The sequence below is a fragment of the Sinocyclocheilus rhinocerous genome, unplaced genomic scaffold, assembly GCF_001515625.1.
Source record: "Sinocyclocheilus rhinocerous isolate Xijiao unplaced genomic scaffold, SAMN03320098_v1.1 scaffold542, whole genome shotgun sequence".
In the NCBI taxonomy this organism is placed as follows: Eukaryota; Metazoa; Chordata; class Actinopteri; order Cypriniformes; family Cyprinidae; genus Sinocyclocheilus; species Sinocyclocheilus rhinocerous.
In genome coordinates, this window is record NW_015638928.1 from 24,086 (window position 1) to 43,393 (window position 19,308).

A 19,308-nucleotide genomic window follows, 5' to 3' on the forward strand; every position below is an offset into this window, starting at 1 on the left:
CAGATCAGCTCTAACGTCACTGAATCTGCTGTTAAAAATGAACCATCCATTCATCATATCATCATGCAAAACATACACGACAAATAGCGAATTTTCCATTGTTTCTTGAAACGTCATAGCATTTCCACACCCGCGATGACATGACTGCGGCGCCAAATAATTTATGTCCCCACGCATCATGTACGTCGTCACGCGTTGACGTCATCATATTGTGATCGGTTCGTGAGATCGGCCAAGTTAGTGAGTACCGATCGAGTCATAAAATGTGATTATCGGCCGATACCGATCTCCGGCTGATCGATCAGAGCATCCCTATTAAGGATGTCTATGAAGTACATGAATGTAATTAATATAATGTTAAACATTCTGTATAGCTGATGTGTGCGAGCTGATAAGCAAACTAAAACTAAAAATGATTTAAAACTAAATCGTAAATATAAAACAAACAAAAATTGTAGGGCCGTTCACTATAAACTACGTTTATTTTATACGTCAATCATACACAACTTATTAAAAGTGAAAGTGAAACTAGCAGCCTGTGTGAAATGCGCTAGGCTATAGCCCTACGCGTCCCTCTCTTTTTCTGCACCAATACAGAGGTGTACGCATTGCATGTTTTGCTTGTTGACGTTAATTACATTATATGAGTAGCTTTGGAATATAAATTGCAGCAACTTTCAGATTATAAAAAAACACTGATCTATATATATTTGTAACATTGTTCTGTTGTATTTATCTATGCTTGTAATTTGTGTAGCCTATTTGTTCTTATTTTTACTGGCTGTTCACTTGTCTCTTTAAAAATGTTTGAACTTTCTTAGGCTAAGAGTTTTTGCTGTAGTATCGTACTTATGGAAAGCAAAGTTACATAGATTTTTTTTTCTTGCTGATCCGAAAAACGATCCGATCCGTGGCTCAAAAACCGCAATATGATCCGAACCGTGAGATTTGTGATCCGTTGAACAACTAGTACCCAGTATTTTTTTTTTTATTCCTTATGCAATGATAATACAGGTATCGGTCAGTTCTGGAAAAAGTGGAATCTGTGCATCCCTAATACATACATATATAACCCTAACATACATAAACCTCACATTTCAGCCTAATAAATGATTATCATTTTATATTACAGGGCTGTTGAATGCTTGGATCTGATTGGTTGGTGAACATTGCAATTATTTTGGCTAAAGTAGCTCCAGGCAGCTCTTGACCTCATTACATATAAGCAGAATAATTGACTCCAGTTTGTTGAATTATTAGACAATAATGCACACTTCGTGCCTTGGCCTCTTCACCACCTTGGGTGTGCATTATATTCTAATAGTTCAACGACCCATCATCAATTATTCCCCACATTATAACATGTGTTTTTGTCAAAACGTGTATTGTTTAAACCGTTAAGTCATTTAAAAAGTTATTTTTATGGTTGTTTTACAGTTGGGGATTAGTTTAGGAAAGTGCTGTTTCAAAAAACGTTGCTACCTAAACAACATTTCTGTTATATCTAAATGTCTCCCTTCACCTTTTTAGCCAGTCTGGATAAATGCCCGATTCTCCAACATTTGGTCACAATCAGCTGGTTTACTTCGTTAGATGATCACTAGAAAGAGCACAAAGGTTTTATATAAATATAATAGAAAAAAAGTGCTGTGAATAAAGCCCAGTCTGTTTAAATGGAAAAAAGGCCTGTCCTCATGGAAGTGAATGACACTGGCTTAATGTAGATGCTGAAGGTTTACCGCCGTGACGGCACTGATTGCACATGCTTGCACATGTTTGCAGGTGGTTCATGAATTACATGTGGAAATACCATTGTTCAGTGAATTTGTTTAGAGTTCACCAAACAAGTCCCAACACATGCAGAAAACTGCGTTGATCTCCACAGAACGAAAGCAACAGTAAAACACACTCCTCACCCCTCTTAGCTGTTTTGGCTGATTTAAGTCTGTCTTTCGGTAATAAACGTCTTGTTTTACGTTTCCGCAGTTTTTGCCGCAAAGTCTGCGCAGCAAATGTAAACCGCTGGCCTTTTGTTGAGCTCTCGTGACGTGATGTTTGCAGTGAAGTTCAACTCTGAGCAATCAATACTTGCCTCTGTCAGGTTACTGGGAAAAACTGAAATCCCATAATTCCTTGAGGCAGTTGCTTGGCTGTACTTCACAGAATTGCCTTTGACAGGTCGGAGGCTCTTGTGTGAGGATGCTCTCTTTCTCTGGCCGTCTAATGGCTGATCTTTCAGCTTCCTTGAAGAGCTCTTCTGAGAAACAAAGACAAAAGAGTGATAAAGAGCAGCGGCGTGTGAGACCTGTGCTCTTTCTCTCTCTCGATCCGCTGCTTTTCTCTGTTTTCCTCTCGGTCTCTCTCCTCCCACCTCATATGAACCTGAGCTTGAGGCTCATCGTGCACGGTGACAAATGGAGATGCTCTCAGAGGGAAAGAATCTTCAGCCATTTTTCCTTTATTAATTTACAAAGTCCTCTCTGGCTCAAATGTCCTCCTTTATAAGCAGCAGAGAAGCCTAGAAAATTAGAGCATTTGCAAGGGAGCTGTTTTCTTTTAGCGCACCTCAAAGCACACATTAATCTCATTAAACCTGACTAATTTTCAAGATTCAGATGATACCACAACTCTGCGTAAAAACCCGGATAGATCTTCTAGCATAGGATCCTAAGTTAATTCAATTCAAGTTTATTTGTATAGCGCTTTTTACGATACAAATCGTTGCAAAGCAACTTTACAGAAAATTAAATTAAAGCATAACTGTTGCAAATTAGGGCTGTAGCTATCGATTATTTTAGTAATCGAGTATTCCATCGAGTAATCGGATAAGAAGTAATCTTTCTTTATTAAAGAGCAATACTAAATATGCAAGAGATGATAAGATAGATCTCTTAAAATAAACAACTAATTTGTTTTCTTTTTAGAAAAATTTACATTTTTATTGCTGAAATTGCATACATTAATAACCGTGAAAACTAAACCCATTTAATGCATTTAATTGCCAAGTTGCATTAAAAATGCAAATACAAATATATAAATAAAAAAATAAAATACAAAAATCAATTTCACATTACTTTAAAAAAGGTAAACAGTACAAACTAAAACTAAGGCATAAATCAAAATAATAGTAATAAAAATAACAATAATAACTAAACATTGCATTTATGTCATGCAACTTAACTTTCAAGTTTCAGCACACAGAGGGACATGAATGCATTTAACCTGCAGTTACAAATGTAAATAATATTTTGTTATTTTAAACATTAAAACATTGAATACCGATATTTAAAATTATTTTAAAAACGAAAAGATACTTTAAATGTGAAATTAAAACCGCCAGTAGGTGGCAGCAAGTCACTGTTAATAAGTGAGTCATTGTGATTGAACTGAATCATTTAAACGGTTGATTCATTAAGGAACGAATCGCCGTCATGTTGCTCAGAGATGCAAAACAGTGCTGTGGCTGTGTTTGGAATTTTTTTGTTGGCAAAATAAAGCATTTATAAAACAGCGACCTCTGCTGACGGACACCGTGCTGCCAGCTGAAGATAATGAGGAAATGACGTCGCTCTCTTTGCCAAGTGCATTACATAATGGGCTCTGCCCTTCAAAGGGTGTAGGGCATAGGGATGATCACTTCCATTTGGAATTTGCCCCGTGAACTGTTCGTTATGAAAGCACGTTCCGTTACACCCCTACTCTGAAGATAAAACCAACAGTTTTAAAGGTTACAAGTGAATTTATACATCATAACATTATAACTGAGGATATTAAAGAACCTTCATTTACCTTCATTTTAAATGTCATTTTGAAGATCTGCTGCTTGCATTGAACAGTTATATTAAATTAGTAGTGTTTTTAAAGGTTGATTATGAAAGCAAAAGCATTGTAAATGTAAAATCCTTTATGAGTGGCGGTTGCATAAATTACCCAATGTAATACTTAAACAAAGGCCTGTTATTTAGTTGTCTTTAAAAAGATACTGAATGTGTTAAATGCAAAAGCGATGAATCACTGAATCGCTTCACTCGACTGAACGCTCTTTCACATCCAGCACCAGTGATCATCATTACAAGCTTTATATTAGGCCTCTGGCAGCTGTTAATTACATGTGCATTCCCTCTTTTACAGCAGCATGAGGAAGCGTGTGAGTGTGTGTGTGTGTGTGTGTGTGTGTGAGAGTGAGAAAGAGAGTGTGTAACAAGAGTTAATCCTGCTCTTTGGAAGCCTGTTGGCTCAACATAAGCTCTCTTCAGCTTTCATGTTTTTGTGTTTGTTTCGTCAGGCTCTTCCTTAACATTCAACTCCAGTATCTGCCTCTCTGCACGCCTCAAGCATCTACACAACTATAGATAATGTTGTTCAAATTATGACGGTCAAAATTATGTTTTAGTGCAATTAATTATTTAAAAATATAGTAATTGGTTCATGGCCTGCATCTACATACAATTCAGTGTGTCCCACAGACTTACACTCTATTTGTGGTCACACTTCCCCCGATGAAAGGGGGAACTGTTTTTTTTTTTGTATTATAATACAAAAAAAGCTCCAATGCAAATACTTCAAATGTGAAGAACTTTATTTACATAATTAAACATCTCCCCCACATATGTCTGCTTTTTATAGCACATTTAGCACCATTTTTTTGAACATGCTATTTTATGGGGCTTTCTAAAAAAAAATATTCTCAGAAAACATTTTTCAATATTCATCTGGATTGAAGGAGCAGACATTGAGCATCAGAGTTTTACAGTCGATATCAGTTCGCATACGTCTCTGCAGGCTTTTAAAATCAAATGTAAGGCTTGCACAAATAAAGTTAATATCATATAAGCAATGTCTATAACATTAAACCATAATATGACTGTAAAAAATACAGATACAAATTTATAAAATGTTCTTCGCATTTTTATAAAAAACATTTTTAAGAAAAAAGATGAGTTAAAAGTGTCAATTATTATTAGAGATGCACCGATTGCAGTTTTCTTGGCCAATTTCGATTTACGATTTTTTTGCAAGTGTGACCTGCCGATACCGATTTTTGCCGATTCTGATTTTTCTTTCTAAAATCTATAATTGACAGCATATAAAAAAAATCTATACTTTTTTAATGCAAAAAAAAATATTTACATAATAAAAAATGATTAAGCATTACAATTCCCCCAATCTGGACAAAGTTACAGATGTTCTCTCACTTAAACAACTTTCAAAATAAAGTGCTCTGTGACTAGAAAAGAGGCAGAAATAATTAGCTGAAAAGGAATTGCTGTATTTAACAAAACAGATGTCATTTCCCACTATGTTTCTTAAATTGTCATTTTTTTCCTAACCTTAATAAATGTCTTCTTTCACATCAGATTCTTACATTGTTTCAGTTAATTCAGTTAGAATAATAAACTGTAGAGCTGTTACCATTCAGATGAAATCAGTATCAACAAACTCCATCTTTCCACTGCAGCAAACACAGAAGCTGCATCTGAAGTGGCATGAGATGTATTTACACAGACTGTTTGATGAAGCTGAGGTGCCATAAATTCATTTACACTGCAAACTTTCTAATTCATAAAGAATTTTATAAGATTAATGTTCTAAATATTTTTTTAACATACACATAAGAAATATTGGGGAAAATGCAATGATAGTTTTTAATATGAAACCAAACCACCAGTAGGTGGCGGCAAATGACTGTGATGTAATTTAGTCCTTCATTCAACAGATTCGTTCAAACGGCTGATTCATTCAGAAACGAGGCAAGTGACTACTGTCTTTATGAACGGTTTACTGAATCATTGACTCACTTGATTCGTTCAAAAGCGTGGATTCATTCAGTAACGAAACACCGCTGTGTGGCTCGGAGACACAAAACACTTCTGCTGTGGCTTTGATTGGAACTATTTTCATCAGCGAAATTGAGCAAAAACAGTCAATATTGTGTCTGAAATGTAAGTCACTTAATTTTAATTTCTTGTTTATTGAACTACTATTATATAAAATCACATGTTGAAACATTTTGATCGTGCAGTGCTACATGCCTAAATCATATATTATAATAATTTTTTTTTTTACTACTGCAGTGTGCATCTATAACTTTCTGTGTGTGTGATTTCTGCACGAGTCTCTCTCACACACTCACTCAGGCTACGCGATTGGTGCATCTCTAATTATTATAGTAATTTAAAACTAATTAAAAATATATCTTAATGTCTTGTTGATATTTTTGTATTAGGGCATATATTAGCTATCCATTGCTTCACATTTACAACTGTGTGATTGCTGCTTAAAAATATCTGTTGATTTTCGCACTGTTCTCGTTTAAAATAGCAGACGGGCTTTTTGAAAATGCTAATTAATTCTGTGCCAGTAGGTGTCATTTTCACTTACCAAATTAGAGTATTTTCTGCACTGATTTATAGCGGGACTCAAACCGCTTTTAGATTTGATAGTGTCTCAGACCACATCACATTCACACTGGTGTTTTGGGAAGCCAAACAATTTGATTTATTCTGTTTTCACTATGCAGATAGCCTTGCTGCTGACATGGTGTTAAAAAATAAATGAAAAAATGAAATAACCAAATAATTCAGATATTATAAAAATAATAGTAATGTTTCATTTTTATAGTCAAATTTGAATACTTTTGTCTTAATTTCTTCACTTTATTTTGGCAGAAAGCTGCAGTTTCTGTGAAAGCAGGTTTGCAAATGCTGTAATCATCTGTCCACAGAAATGTTGGAAATACTGCGAATGTGAAAGTACTCTGGTGCTCCTTGTGTTCCCAAATGTATGTTGAACTCACAGCACATGTAGAGATTGAGCTGCTTTGAGACACTGACAACACGGGTCACGAGCCGATCGCGTGTAAATGAACACAGTGCCATGCTTCACTTTTATTGAATCACAGCATTTTGCTGTTTGATGAGCATTTGGATTTTAGTTCAGTGAACATGCTTTGCCAAACATATGAAGTGAGGAATCATACATGTCTGGACCACAAACGCTGTGGGACGAGTGACTTGGCTTTGAGGGATGCTGATCTCTGTGCTGGACTGATTTTGAGCAGTCTGTAGTCATGATCATCATAGCGTCTGTGGTATAGTCTCTCTGTGACTACAGTAAGTGTGCTGCGGTGTTCAGCGGCCATCCCATCAGCATGTGTTCAACAGACAGCCCTGTTTGCCTGGAAATCACCAGGGTCACACAGGCAAATATTTACCTAGCTCGGACCAGGAAGAGGCACTCGAATGGCACCTGTCTGCCAGATGTGTCCAGCAGGCGTTTTATGTCAGGAGCGCCGTCTTTTCTGTATGGACGAGCCGGCAGCATGTTTATTTTTCCCCATTGCCTCTCTCAGTTGAAGAACTCAGACCTGATGCCGGACCCTCTGACCACATCAGACTGCATTGGCACCACGTCTGTTGAAAACCCAGTTCTGATGATGAATTTGAGATGCTCCACAGTGAAAATATGCAAACCATTTGAGTTGTTGAAGCAACATTCAAGAACTGTTTTTATACAGTCCATGCTGGAAGCCATTGATTATGATGGCAGTGGTCTCATTCTGTATGAGGCTGTGAGACTTTAGTAAGTTTCATTCATCACACACTTTTGTCCAGATTCACTCAGAGCTAGGGCTGGACAATAATTCAATATCAATATGTATCGCGATATAATTTTTTTCAATAACGGTGATATGATTTTTAAACACATTTCCGATATTTCGATATACATTACCAGTTTCCCATACATTGATTTATTCACACTTTACATGTTACTTATAATAAATGCTGTTCTTTTGAACTTTCTATTCATCTGTGAATCCTGAAAAATCAAATGCATCACAGTTTCCACAAAAATATTGGGCAGCAAAACTGTTTTCAACATTGATAATAATCAGAAATGTTTCTTGAGCAGCAAATCAGCATATTATACTGATTTCTGAAGGATTATGTGACACTGAAGACTGGAGTAATGATGCTGAAAATACAGCTGCGCATTACAGAAATAAATTACAGTTTAACATAGATTCACATAGAAAACGGCTGTTTAAAATTATAACAATATTTTACCGTTTTTACAGTATTTTTGATCAAATAAATTCAGCCTTGTTGAGCAGAAGAGACTTGTTTCAAAATTGGTTTGTAAGGTCAGAAACGTACTTTGCACAACAATGCAGAAGTGAATGTTTGGCTGAAGTGTTGTATACATAAGGTCATATTGTACGTGCTTAATGTGTGTTCTTGCTAGCTGCAATAAACCTGTTAACTTTAACCAGAAGGATTCCCATCAGACTGTTGAGCGAGACATGACCATAGCTGTTGTGAAAGAGAAAACTGACTGTAGATCTGTAGATGCCGTTTCTGCAACAAACCGCTTACATAGGACCCTATAAAAATCATTTTTTCCCCCCCAAATTCCTTTATATTTTTTTTACAAATTCTGTTGGTTTTTTTTTGTTCTATTTTAATTTTGCTGGATTCCATTTTTTTTCCATTTTCATTTTTCTGGACTCTGTTTTAATGTTTAAATTACATTTTATTAATCAAAAAGCATGTCTAATTAATTGAAATCAAGAAATTTACAATATTAAACAGCAATTTATTAAAAGTTTAACACAAATTGTTTTAAAGGAGACATATTATGCCCCTTTTTACAATATGTAATATAAGTCTCAGGTGTCCCCAGAATGTGTCTGAAGTTTCAGCTCAAAATACTCCACAGATCATTGATTATATCATTTTGAAAATGCCTATTTTGAGTGGAAGCAGTGCTCGTCTGTGCAGCCAAACACAGAACAGTTCAAACTTCAGCGCCGTGGGGAGAAACGTATAGATTAAGGGGCGGTAATATTATAATGAGATCCCTTTGTGACGTCACCAAGGGAGCGAAATCAGACGCGCTCGTTTTCTCAGATGCTTGCAGAAAAAGGCTTACTAAAACAAAGTTACTGGGTTAATCTTTTTCACGTTTCCTTGGTTGGTAGATGCACCGGGGTAGAGGTCTGCGCGGGACTGTTTTTTTAGTCCCGCTCCCGCAAGGTTATATTCCGCACCCACCCGCTCCCGCTCCCGCTATATATTCACTCTTTGTTCACCCGCTGTCCGCTTAGAATAATTTTCACATAAATTTCACAAAAGTCACATTTTCATGATATGTCACCTTTAAGGCCCTATGAAATGTTTTATTTCTTTTCTCAAATTTAGTTGTATTTTTTGCCAAATTCTGTTTTCCATTAATTTTCCAGATTCCATTTTAAGTATTTCATTAAATAATAATAATAATCAAAATCATCTCTAACTTATTGATTTTAGAAAATAAATACTAATTTATTATTTAATTTTTTCTTTTTTGTTTTCGCAGAAATACTGTGTTGTGTTCTGCTAAATAAATTCTGGTAAAAAAAAAATTCTGGTAAATATTCCTCTAAAAATAATGTTTCAATAATAATTGTATTATTAGTAGTAGTAGTACTATCATTACATTAAGTAATATATATCTGTACATTTTATTTGGATGGGTTGCTGTGAAGGCCTTTTATTTTTCTGTTTGTATATGATATGACAATAGTTTTTCTCAAAAGAAACGGTAAAATGCTCATGAAGTGACCCTCAGAGCAGTTCTAGAGATTATGTTCATGTGTTCATAGGCTGAGATCACAGTGTTTCAGTATGTGTGTGCAGTAAAGCAAACCAATTCACACAGAGACACGCAGAACATGCAGGATTCATATTTAAATGGTATTTTTGCGGCTTAATATTGACAGACACTAGTCCATATCACGTTTTTATTTTACTGTACTGACCTACTTTTGATTTCTTCATTCAAAATTTGTCAAATTCCATGGCATTCCACGTTATACAGTAAATTCTGTTTTTATTATGACTGGATTTCACGATTCTGTCCTCGTTTTCCACATCATAGAGCCCTACTTACAGCAACACAGGAGGCTGATGGGTGACCAAACAAACTATAGTTTTCATCACTCAGTGGAAGCTCATCAACACGGATAAGTTGAGTGACACTCAATATAGCAGATTTTGTTTCTCTTTACTTCTGTTCAGTGATTTCTGCATAAAGCTGCTTCCCCAGAGGATCCCGTCCAATCTTAAAATATGAGCCGGACTACATTACATAGAGCTCCACTTGCAGTGGGGACATAGTCTCAGACAACAGTGTGTTTATGCGGTGAGATATTGGCTGCTCAGAGTCTAAAACCAATAAAATGACGTTTCATAGGTTGAGGTTGAACAGATGAATCTGCCTGAAGCTTCAGATGTCTGACCTTTGTGCTTTGGACAGTTGATTGTGGGTCTGTGAACAGTCTTGTTCTCTCCCATCAGTGTCAGTCATGAGCTCATTTCACACCATCTGTTCTCCTGATTTAAGATGCTTTTACACTTTCTGCTCCTTCATTTTCAATAATGAGCAGCACCCTCAACAATAATTACACTGAGCAACAACTACATACAGTTAAACGCTTGGAAACATAAGTCTCTGAGGCTGTGCTTTCAGGTTCATTGTGACGATGCAGAGGTTTAATGTGGATTACTGTCATGAACCTCCACCCATCAGACTTACTGAGGCTTATATACAAGGGAAAAAACATGAGTGTAATCATGGGTGTAGCTTGTTGAAAGATTTTACTAAAAATCTGTTAATCAATAATATTTTCAACTCAGAAGTTTATGGTGCCTTATTTTCAACGTTTATTGCTAGCGCAGCAAAAATAGACAAGCGCAACCTTTACAAGTAATTCACTTGCAATGTATGGCGACCTCACACACTTGCTGTAATCATAGTACAAACACGGAGTGTGTATTTGTAAGTTTACTCTAGAAATGCTAAAATGTGTCTAAAATTTTGACCGGCGAAATCGACTGGTTTGGTTTGTTTCCCCAAACGTCAAGCGACGCCTGTGAGTGAAATGTACACTTGACACGTACCATTTGAGGTGGTAAAAGCACATATTAGTGTCTTGAATCATTGTCGTCTTGGGTTTAATATTGGTGTAATATGTTTTATTGATGGAGCTGTTGTAATGTTGATGACTTTTCCACGTCCTCTTGTCTTCCAGTGGCGATCCGTCCCGTATGCTGTTAGTCTCGTTTGTGTCCATAATACTGTAACCAGACAACAGCTGACCTTTGCATTCCCCTCAGCACTTTAATTAAACTATTGCAACATGCTTGCATGATTCCTCAAACTATCATCAGAAACACATGTGAACACTTCAACTTTAACTTGAACATGAATGCATCCTGATCAGTGAAGGGCCGCCTACTCACGTGCCAATCAAACACTAAAATAATCACACCGCTGAGATTAAAGAGCCAGTCATTTTTTATCACATTAGTTTACTCTAAATCGAACATGCACACTAAATGGGCTGAAAATGTTTTAAAGGGGTCATCGGATGCCCATTTTCCACAAGTTGATATGATTTTTTAGGGTCTTAATGAAAAGTCTATAACATACTTTTCTCAGTGGTAGTGTAAAACAACACCCTTTTTAAGCTGTCAAAATCAGCTCTGTTCACATCGAGCCGTTTCGGTGCATGTTTCTTTAAATGCTAATGAGCTCTGCTGACCCCGCCCCTCTCTGCCGTGGGGTGATGGCCGTTCTCTGAGAGACTGTTTACTTTAGCTGCGGAACTTGCTAACTAGCACATTATTAGGAAAGGCGATTTGCAAAGATTCATTAAAAAAACCTTACACTCACTTCTTCTGTGAATGGCGGACTGATGACAGCTCACTCAGGGCGGAGCTGTGATTAAACACCAGTGTCAATCAACAATCGTGGGAGGGGCCTGGGTCTGTGTGACATCACACTGCCAAGAAGCTGGGAACAGCTTGATTTGAGAAAGAGGATATTATTTATAGGGATTAAAAAAAAAAACACTGGGTGGATCTTTATCATTATAGGGTGGTTGTGTAAAACACTGGGTGGATTTTTATCATTATAGGGTGGTTGTGTACACACACTGCCAACACACATTTATGTTCAAACAATATGTAAAAGTGAATTTTGCATCCCATGAAATCCCTTTAAGTTTGCATCCCTTTAAGTCATCTTTTTTTTGTTATTAGCTTAACCTTGACAAACAGATAAGGAGATTATGCTCTCCTCTGGTTGGAGCTATCCGTATATATGTCTAAATATGCATCGTCAAGATGGCCACTAAGTAAACTAAACCTTGAAGTTGGCATGAAATGAAAGCTACCCCTGTCTGTTTTCTAAATAGTATCTGTTGTTTTGACCTCATAATGTCAAAACTGGATGTTTGAGTGAATGGTCAGTCTTCTCTCTGTGACGTATGCAGGATTTCTTCAATCATTTAGTGCTCTTAAACTCCGCCCCTGCAGAGCTGACGCTCATCTGCATACACGTTTGAGCCACGCCCACATACAGTCATCCAATCAACAACTGAAGCATCAAACAGCCACTCTACATTTTTTGCTTCAATAGGGCCCTATGAAATCTGTTTTATTTTTTCTCAGATTCCATTTTATTCTTTTCCAAATTCTGTTTTTTTCCGTTTCAATTTTTCTGGACTCTTTTTTTAATTGTTAAATTTAATGTTATGAATTAAAAAGCATGTCTAATTAAATTAAAGTCGTGAACCTTATACAATTTAACACCAATTTATTCAAAGTTTAACAAAAAGTACATGTTTACAGCCCTCTGTAATGTTTTTTTTTTTTCCTCACCTTCTGTTTTATTGTTACCAAATTCTGTTCAAGCATGTTTAATTTTAATGCAGAAAATAACTTAGTTTATTAAAATTTATTTTTTCAATATCCCTAAGAGCCGCCCCCCCCCTCAGAATTTTTGTGTTTTGTATTTAAATTTAACCGGTCATCACATGAAGGCATAAAACATTCATTTAATTGATCCTTTAATCAAATGAAAATTAAACTTTATTTATTGGCAAACAAATGGGATTTACTATTAAAATTAAAACATGAACGAAATATTGTGTGATTATTCCTTATAAAAATAAAGTTTTAATAATTTTAGTAATAGTAGTAGTATTACATACATTCTGCTGAACAATAGTAGCCTAATATATTTCTGCCACAATTATGTCTTCAAGTTATTCCGTACTTTTATTTTGACGGGTTGCCGTGAATATCTAGTTTTACTCAAATTAAATGGTAAAGTGCTCATGAAGTGACTCTCAGAGCAGTAATAGAGATGTTGTTCCTCATTTAGTGAGACGACAAACGCTGAAATCACCGCAAGCGTCCGCTCTTCAGTATGTGTGTAGTAAACGAAACCGCGCGTCTGCGCCATTCATTCACACAGACACGCAGAACACAGGATTCATATTTAAATAGTCTTTTTGCTGCTTAATATTTACAGATACTAGTCCATATCGCGATTTCATCTAAGTGTAATGACCTACTTTTGATTAATTCATCCAAACTTTGACAAATTCTGTGACATTCCGCATTATACAGTAAATTCCATTTTTATGACCGGATTCCGCGATTCCATCCGCATTTTCCGCATCGCAGAAATCATAGGGCTCTACTTCAATAACCTGTTATGCTCAGATGCACGTCACAATACATAAGGAAAGATCTGTCGCTATCTTGAGTTTGCCTGGCATAACACCCTTTCAGTCGGGTGTTGGTAGTCCTCAGTGACGCTCATGGTTTCCCATCACTCCCACAGGAGTCCGGAGCCGGCGGTGTGTCCTCACAGAAGAGCAGCAGCACCGCTCCGGTGAGCCCTGGAGCCGGTCAGCCGGACAGTGTTCCCGCTGCGCTCGCCAGCACCCTCCAGCACATCGTAGGACAGCTGGACGTGCTCACACAGGTAACACATCTTTACATGCACACTAGTGCTGGCAATCGACTAAATAAAATAACTAATCGCACATGTTTTCTGAAATTAATTGCAATTAATCGTGATTAATCCCACCTAACGTTACAGTTTTTAATTATACTTTTATATTGTAATAATTTCATATTCAATCTTCAAATTAATGGAAAAACAACAATGTATATTTTTAATATTTGTTTAATGCCGTCTTTTTTATGACTGAAGGCAAGTATCACTGAAACCAGCTGTGATGTCTCTATAATGTTTTTTTAATATTTAGCCATTGACTATCCATTCAACATTACAGTATAAGTACAGTATACAGTATAACATTACAGCTATCAATTTAACATTTATTAGACTTTTAAAAATTACTTTTAACACTAAATGCTAAATTAAATTGAGATAAAGCTTACAACTACAGAAGTTATTGATTTCCTCCTTTTTATTTTGTTCTTTTATTGACAGACATCACAGCAGCTGATTATTAGGATATTTTTGCTGCTACTTTAAGAGCTGCCGCTGCTGAACTTGACTGATACTGCACAGATCTGATACTGCTTTAAAACGTGACTCATAAATAATAACTACTTGCATGCACAGTTTTAAGGCATGCTTTAATTGCCTTTTTTTTTGTAACTTCATGACTTAACTGACGACATAATTGTGACATTGCATACTCGTAGTTTCAATACAGTTTGAATATGATACAGCGCTTTAATATAGCCTAATACAGCGCATGCCGCCACATTTGTGCGTGCATTTGAAGAGCACGCTCTACGAGCACAGTATAATGACTGACAGGACTAGAAGATTTCTTTTTTACTGACATATGTCCTGACAACATCTCATCTGACCGCAGTTCACTGTTGTTCTACTGAAGCTCCTCGTCACTGGTACCGTTTCCACGCTCGTTTGACTTGCTGAGGTGAAGAGTGCGCATCTGAAAAGTCTCCTGTTTGATGTGCTCGTGAAGACGTTCTGCGTCTGAATCATAGACTGTAAAAAAAAAGATGGACGACGCGTCTCCACTTCCTTCCACTATAGAAAAGTGAAGCCAAAGCATCTCAGTATGGCCGCTGCCATCTTGAGTAAATTGTCATTTGGAGCCCGAGGCTGCGCAGTAGAGATTCTTTATATTTTTATTTTGACTCAAGTCCCATTCGTTTACATGGAGAAGGTGGGGTTTATGACCTGTACTGCAGCCAGCCACCAGGGGGCGATCAAAGAGCCCGCAGCTTCACTTTTCAGGACGTGTGAGGCACGCCCGGTCTGAATAAACATAATACTTTAGCAGTTGTGAGTGGGGTAGCCAAACCTAGCCCCGCCCCTGCATTAATTGCATTAAATATTTTTAACGTGTTAAACTGGAAAAATTAATCGCCTGCGTTAACGCGCTAATTTTGACAGCACTAATGCACACACATCCTCTTTTCCTACATTCACACTGTCAGCCTTAGTGCTCAATTCCAATTTTTTTGTATAGCTGTTCACATTGTTGTTTTAAATGTGGCCAATATTAGATTTACAGTGTGAACAGATCATGGTTCTGAACTGAACTGTATGCGCAAAAGAACGATACATACAGGGGCTATGTTCACACTGCAGGCCAATGTGGCCCAAATCCGATATTTTTTGCTCACGAGTCACATCTTTTTGGTCGGAATTGAAAAAATCAGATTACATGTGGTGTTTGTGCTGTTCACACTGTCATGACAAAAACAGATCTGAGTCACATGTGAGCAAAAAATATTGGATTTGGGCCACAGAATGTAGCCTAAGCAGATTGATGGCTCATTTAGACTGAAAAGACTTCATGTAAACGCCTCAGCCGATCCACATGAGTTGGATCTGAATGAAATTTGGATCAGATTGATGGTTGTGGTGTAGACTGGAAATAATCCCATCAGTAGGAAAAGAGAAAGATGTAAATGTTCGAATCTGACTGTTTCCTCAGCTTGGATTCAAAGAGACATGCACAGTGCTGTGATGCATGTGTTTACGTACACTGTTACGAATATGTGTTTATTTCAGTAATACGTCTCGGTGAATGAGACTGAATATTTGCTAATGAGGTTCATCATGTGTCAGCTTTCTTAGCTCCGGTGACATTATCATGGTGACTTTCTCTGTTTCTGAATGTGGTGCATGCGCTGAAGTTTTGTTCAGAGCACCTGTAATAAACGAATACATGAATCAGGTCGCAACATTTAGGCCTGGTTTCACAGACAGGGTTTAGGCTAGGCCATAGTTCAGTTAGATCATTTAAGTAGCTTTTATGAACATGCCTTAGAAAAAAAATATCACTATTGTGCGTCTTGAGGCAAAACAATGGAACTGACACATTTTAAGATCAGTCAGTGCAAGTGTCTCTCAGTTAAATGAGCTCAGACACTCATTTGAGTGTAATAATCAGTAAATGAAATAATCAGTAAATATTTTCATATAATTAATTAACAGTTAATGAATACAATTTAGAGGAGTCAAACACAACTGCAGCAAGTATTTAGGCTTCCTAGTAATTGTGTGTTCCTCTCTTTTCTGTCTCTGTTAGTTAATATATAAAATAAAAACCATTTGTGTGAGGAATAATACAAAGACAAGATGTCTTTCTGCTGACCTCTTCACTAGCCACACACAAAAACAAATACACTGCATATGAGCCAGGCTCTGTTAATCAACTGATGAAGTTACTCTTGTTTTGAATCATTTTAAAGAGTTCTCCACTGAATCCGGCAGAGCCTGATTTAACAAGTCATGGCTATCAATAACTTACTGAATTATCATCTGACTCACTCAGTGAAATGTACGTGTGTGTGAACTTTGAGATTTATAGCAGTTTAATTACTGACTGTTTGCTCATATAACTGACATCTATGTAATAAGAAAAAAACGGTAACACTTTAGTATAGGGACTAGGGCTGTCAGTCGATTAAAATTTGTAATCTAATTAATTACAGGGTGCTGCAATTAATTAATCTAATTAATCGCAAACTACATTTGGCTGGGAAAATACCCCCAAAAGATAATTTAAAGCTATTATTTTGTTAAATATTTAAGCTACAATGGCCTAACATAAAGTATGGAACATAAAAGAAGATAATTCGAGAAACATCTCAGTATTTTTTGTTCATGCAATGAAAGTCAATAGTGACTAAAACAGCTTAGTTACCAACAGTAGGCTATTCAAAATACCTTTTTATGTTGTGCAAAAGAAAGCAAGTCATTCAGGTTTAAAACAACAATTCAGTAAACGGCTCTCTATTTGAATCATTGATTTACACGATTCGTTCAAACGCCTGATTCATTCAGGAATTCAGTAAACGGCTCTCTCTTTAAATCATTGATTCACACGATTCGTTCAAACGGCTGATTCATTCAGGAATTCAGTAAATGGCTCTCTCTTTAAATCATTGATTCACACGATTCCTTCAAACGCCTGATTCATTCAGGAATTCAGTAAACGGCCCTCTCTTTGAATCATTGATTCACACGATTCGTTCAAACGCCTGATTCATTCAGGAATTCAGTAAACGGCTCTCTCTTAGAATCATTGATTCACACGATTCGTTCAAACGGCTGATTCATTCAGGAATTCAGTAAACGGCTCTCTCTTTAAATCATTGATTCACACGATTCGTTCAAACAGCTGATTCATTCTCAAACTAAACACCGCTGTGTTGCTCAAAGATGCACAACAATTCTGCTGTGGCTTTATCGGTAATATTTTCGCTGGCAAAATTGAACAAAACACAATATTGTGTTTAAAAACAGCACAATATTAATTTATTATTTACTGAACTGTTGTATAAAATCACATTTGCTTTTGTGTTTTTTGATCGTGACAACACAGCATTCGTGTGATATTGCTCTCGCTGCTGGTGTGATATCGCTTATCATATGATATATATGAGACAAAAACTCATACAGGGCATTTTTTGCCCCAATATCTTGACTTTTAGGGCATAACTGCATTTATGGAGTTGTTGTCCTGCATCATATTTGTCAACAGTCAACTAATAAGATGATGTACAGGTCTGGGGGCGGGGCCAGTATGTTAACTGCGTTAAATTATTTTAATCGCGTTATTTTTTCATAACTAATTAATTAAGTTAACTCGTTAAACTGACAGCCCTAATAGGGACCAATTCTCACTATTAACAAGTTGCTTATTAGCATGCCTATTAATAAAATATTAGCTGTTTATTAGTGCTTATAAAGCACATATTCTGCATGAGCATATTCTACATCCCTAATCCTGCCCAATACCTGAGACAAAAACTCATACAGGGCATTTTTTGCCCCAATATCTTGACTTTTAGGGCATAACTGCATTTATGGAGTTGTTGTCCTGCATCATATTTGTCAACAGTCAACTAATAAGATGATGTACAGGTCTGGGGGCGGGGCCAGTATGTTAACTGCGTTAAATTATTTTAATCGCGTTATTTTTTCATAACTAATTAATTAAGTTAACTCGTTAAACTGACAGCCCTAATAGGGACCAATTCTCACTATTAACAAGTTGCTTATTAGCATGCCTATTAATAAAATATTAGCTGTTTATTAGTGCTTATAAAGCACATATTCTGCATGAGCATATTCTACATCCCTAATCCTGCCCAATACCTAAACTTAACTACCTTACTAATAAGCAGCAAATTAGGATTTTATTGAGGCAAAAGTCATAGTTAATGGTTTGTTAACGGGGAGAACTGGACCTTAAAATAAAGTGAATGAAAAAAACATTTACTTTGGTTCAGATCTACCTACATGTAATACAGCTTGTGCACATCAGGATTCCCATCATACTGTATCTATTTCATATCTACTTTCATCAGTGATTATATGTTTGGGATCAGATCAGTCTCGGCCGTTAAGAGCATGTGTAGAGTAATTGGCTCTGATGATTTCTAATTATACATGTATGAAGGAGCTTTTAATGAAGGAAATCAAGTGTGAAAGTACAGCTGAAAGCATGAAGCCTGTTTTTCTGTTCCCGTCTTGTGAATGTCGGTCCCGCTGCGCTCCTAAAGCAGCATTAGCGTCCATTCAGTTCATCAGCTCACCGTACACTAAATCAGAGGAATAATCAGTGTGAATGCACCTGCTCCTTTGCAAAAACAAATGATGGATGGATTGTAAAAAGTGTCAGATTATTCATGTGACCTCCATAAAACTAAAATAACAAAAGAAATCTATGTACTTTGAGTGTTAACAGTATTAGAGCCTTCATTCCCCACAAATCATGTAGCGTATATATGTCTGTAACGTCCAGGAACCCGTTCAAGAGATTCATTCAAAACTGTGGATTCATTCAACGAACGAATCACCGCTGATCAGAGATGCACAACAGTTCTGCTGTAGCTTTGACTCGAGCTATTTTCATTCGTGAAACTGATCAAAACAGACAACATTGACAATATTGTGTCTAAAATGTAACACGTTATAAACTTGCTGTTTATTGAACTGTTGTATAAAATC

General features: G+C 36.6%; 1 protein-coding gene across 1 annotated transcript in view; it reads left to right on the forward strand.

The window, feature by feature from the left end:
* The window catches only part of LOC107750037 (POC1 centriolar protein homolog A), a 45,973-nt gene that overhangs the window by 16,960 nt on the left and 9,705 nt on the right, over window positions 1-19,308 (forward strand). The window contains exon 3 of the mRNA XM_016565289.1: window positions 13,675-13,818. Coding sequence (XP_016420775.1) covers window positions 13,675-13,818 — 144 coding nt within the window. The remainder of the gene's footprint in view (window positions 1-13,674; window positions 13,819-19,308) is intronic.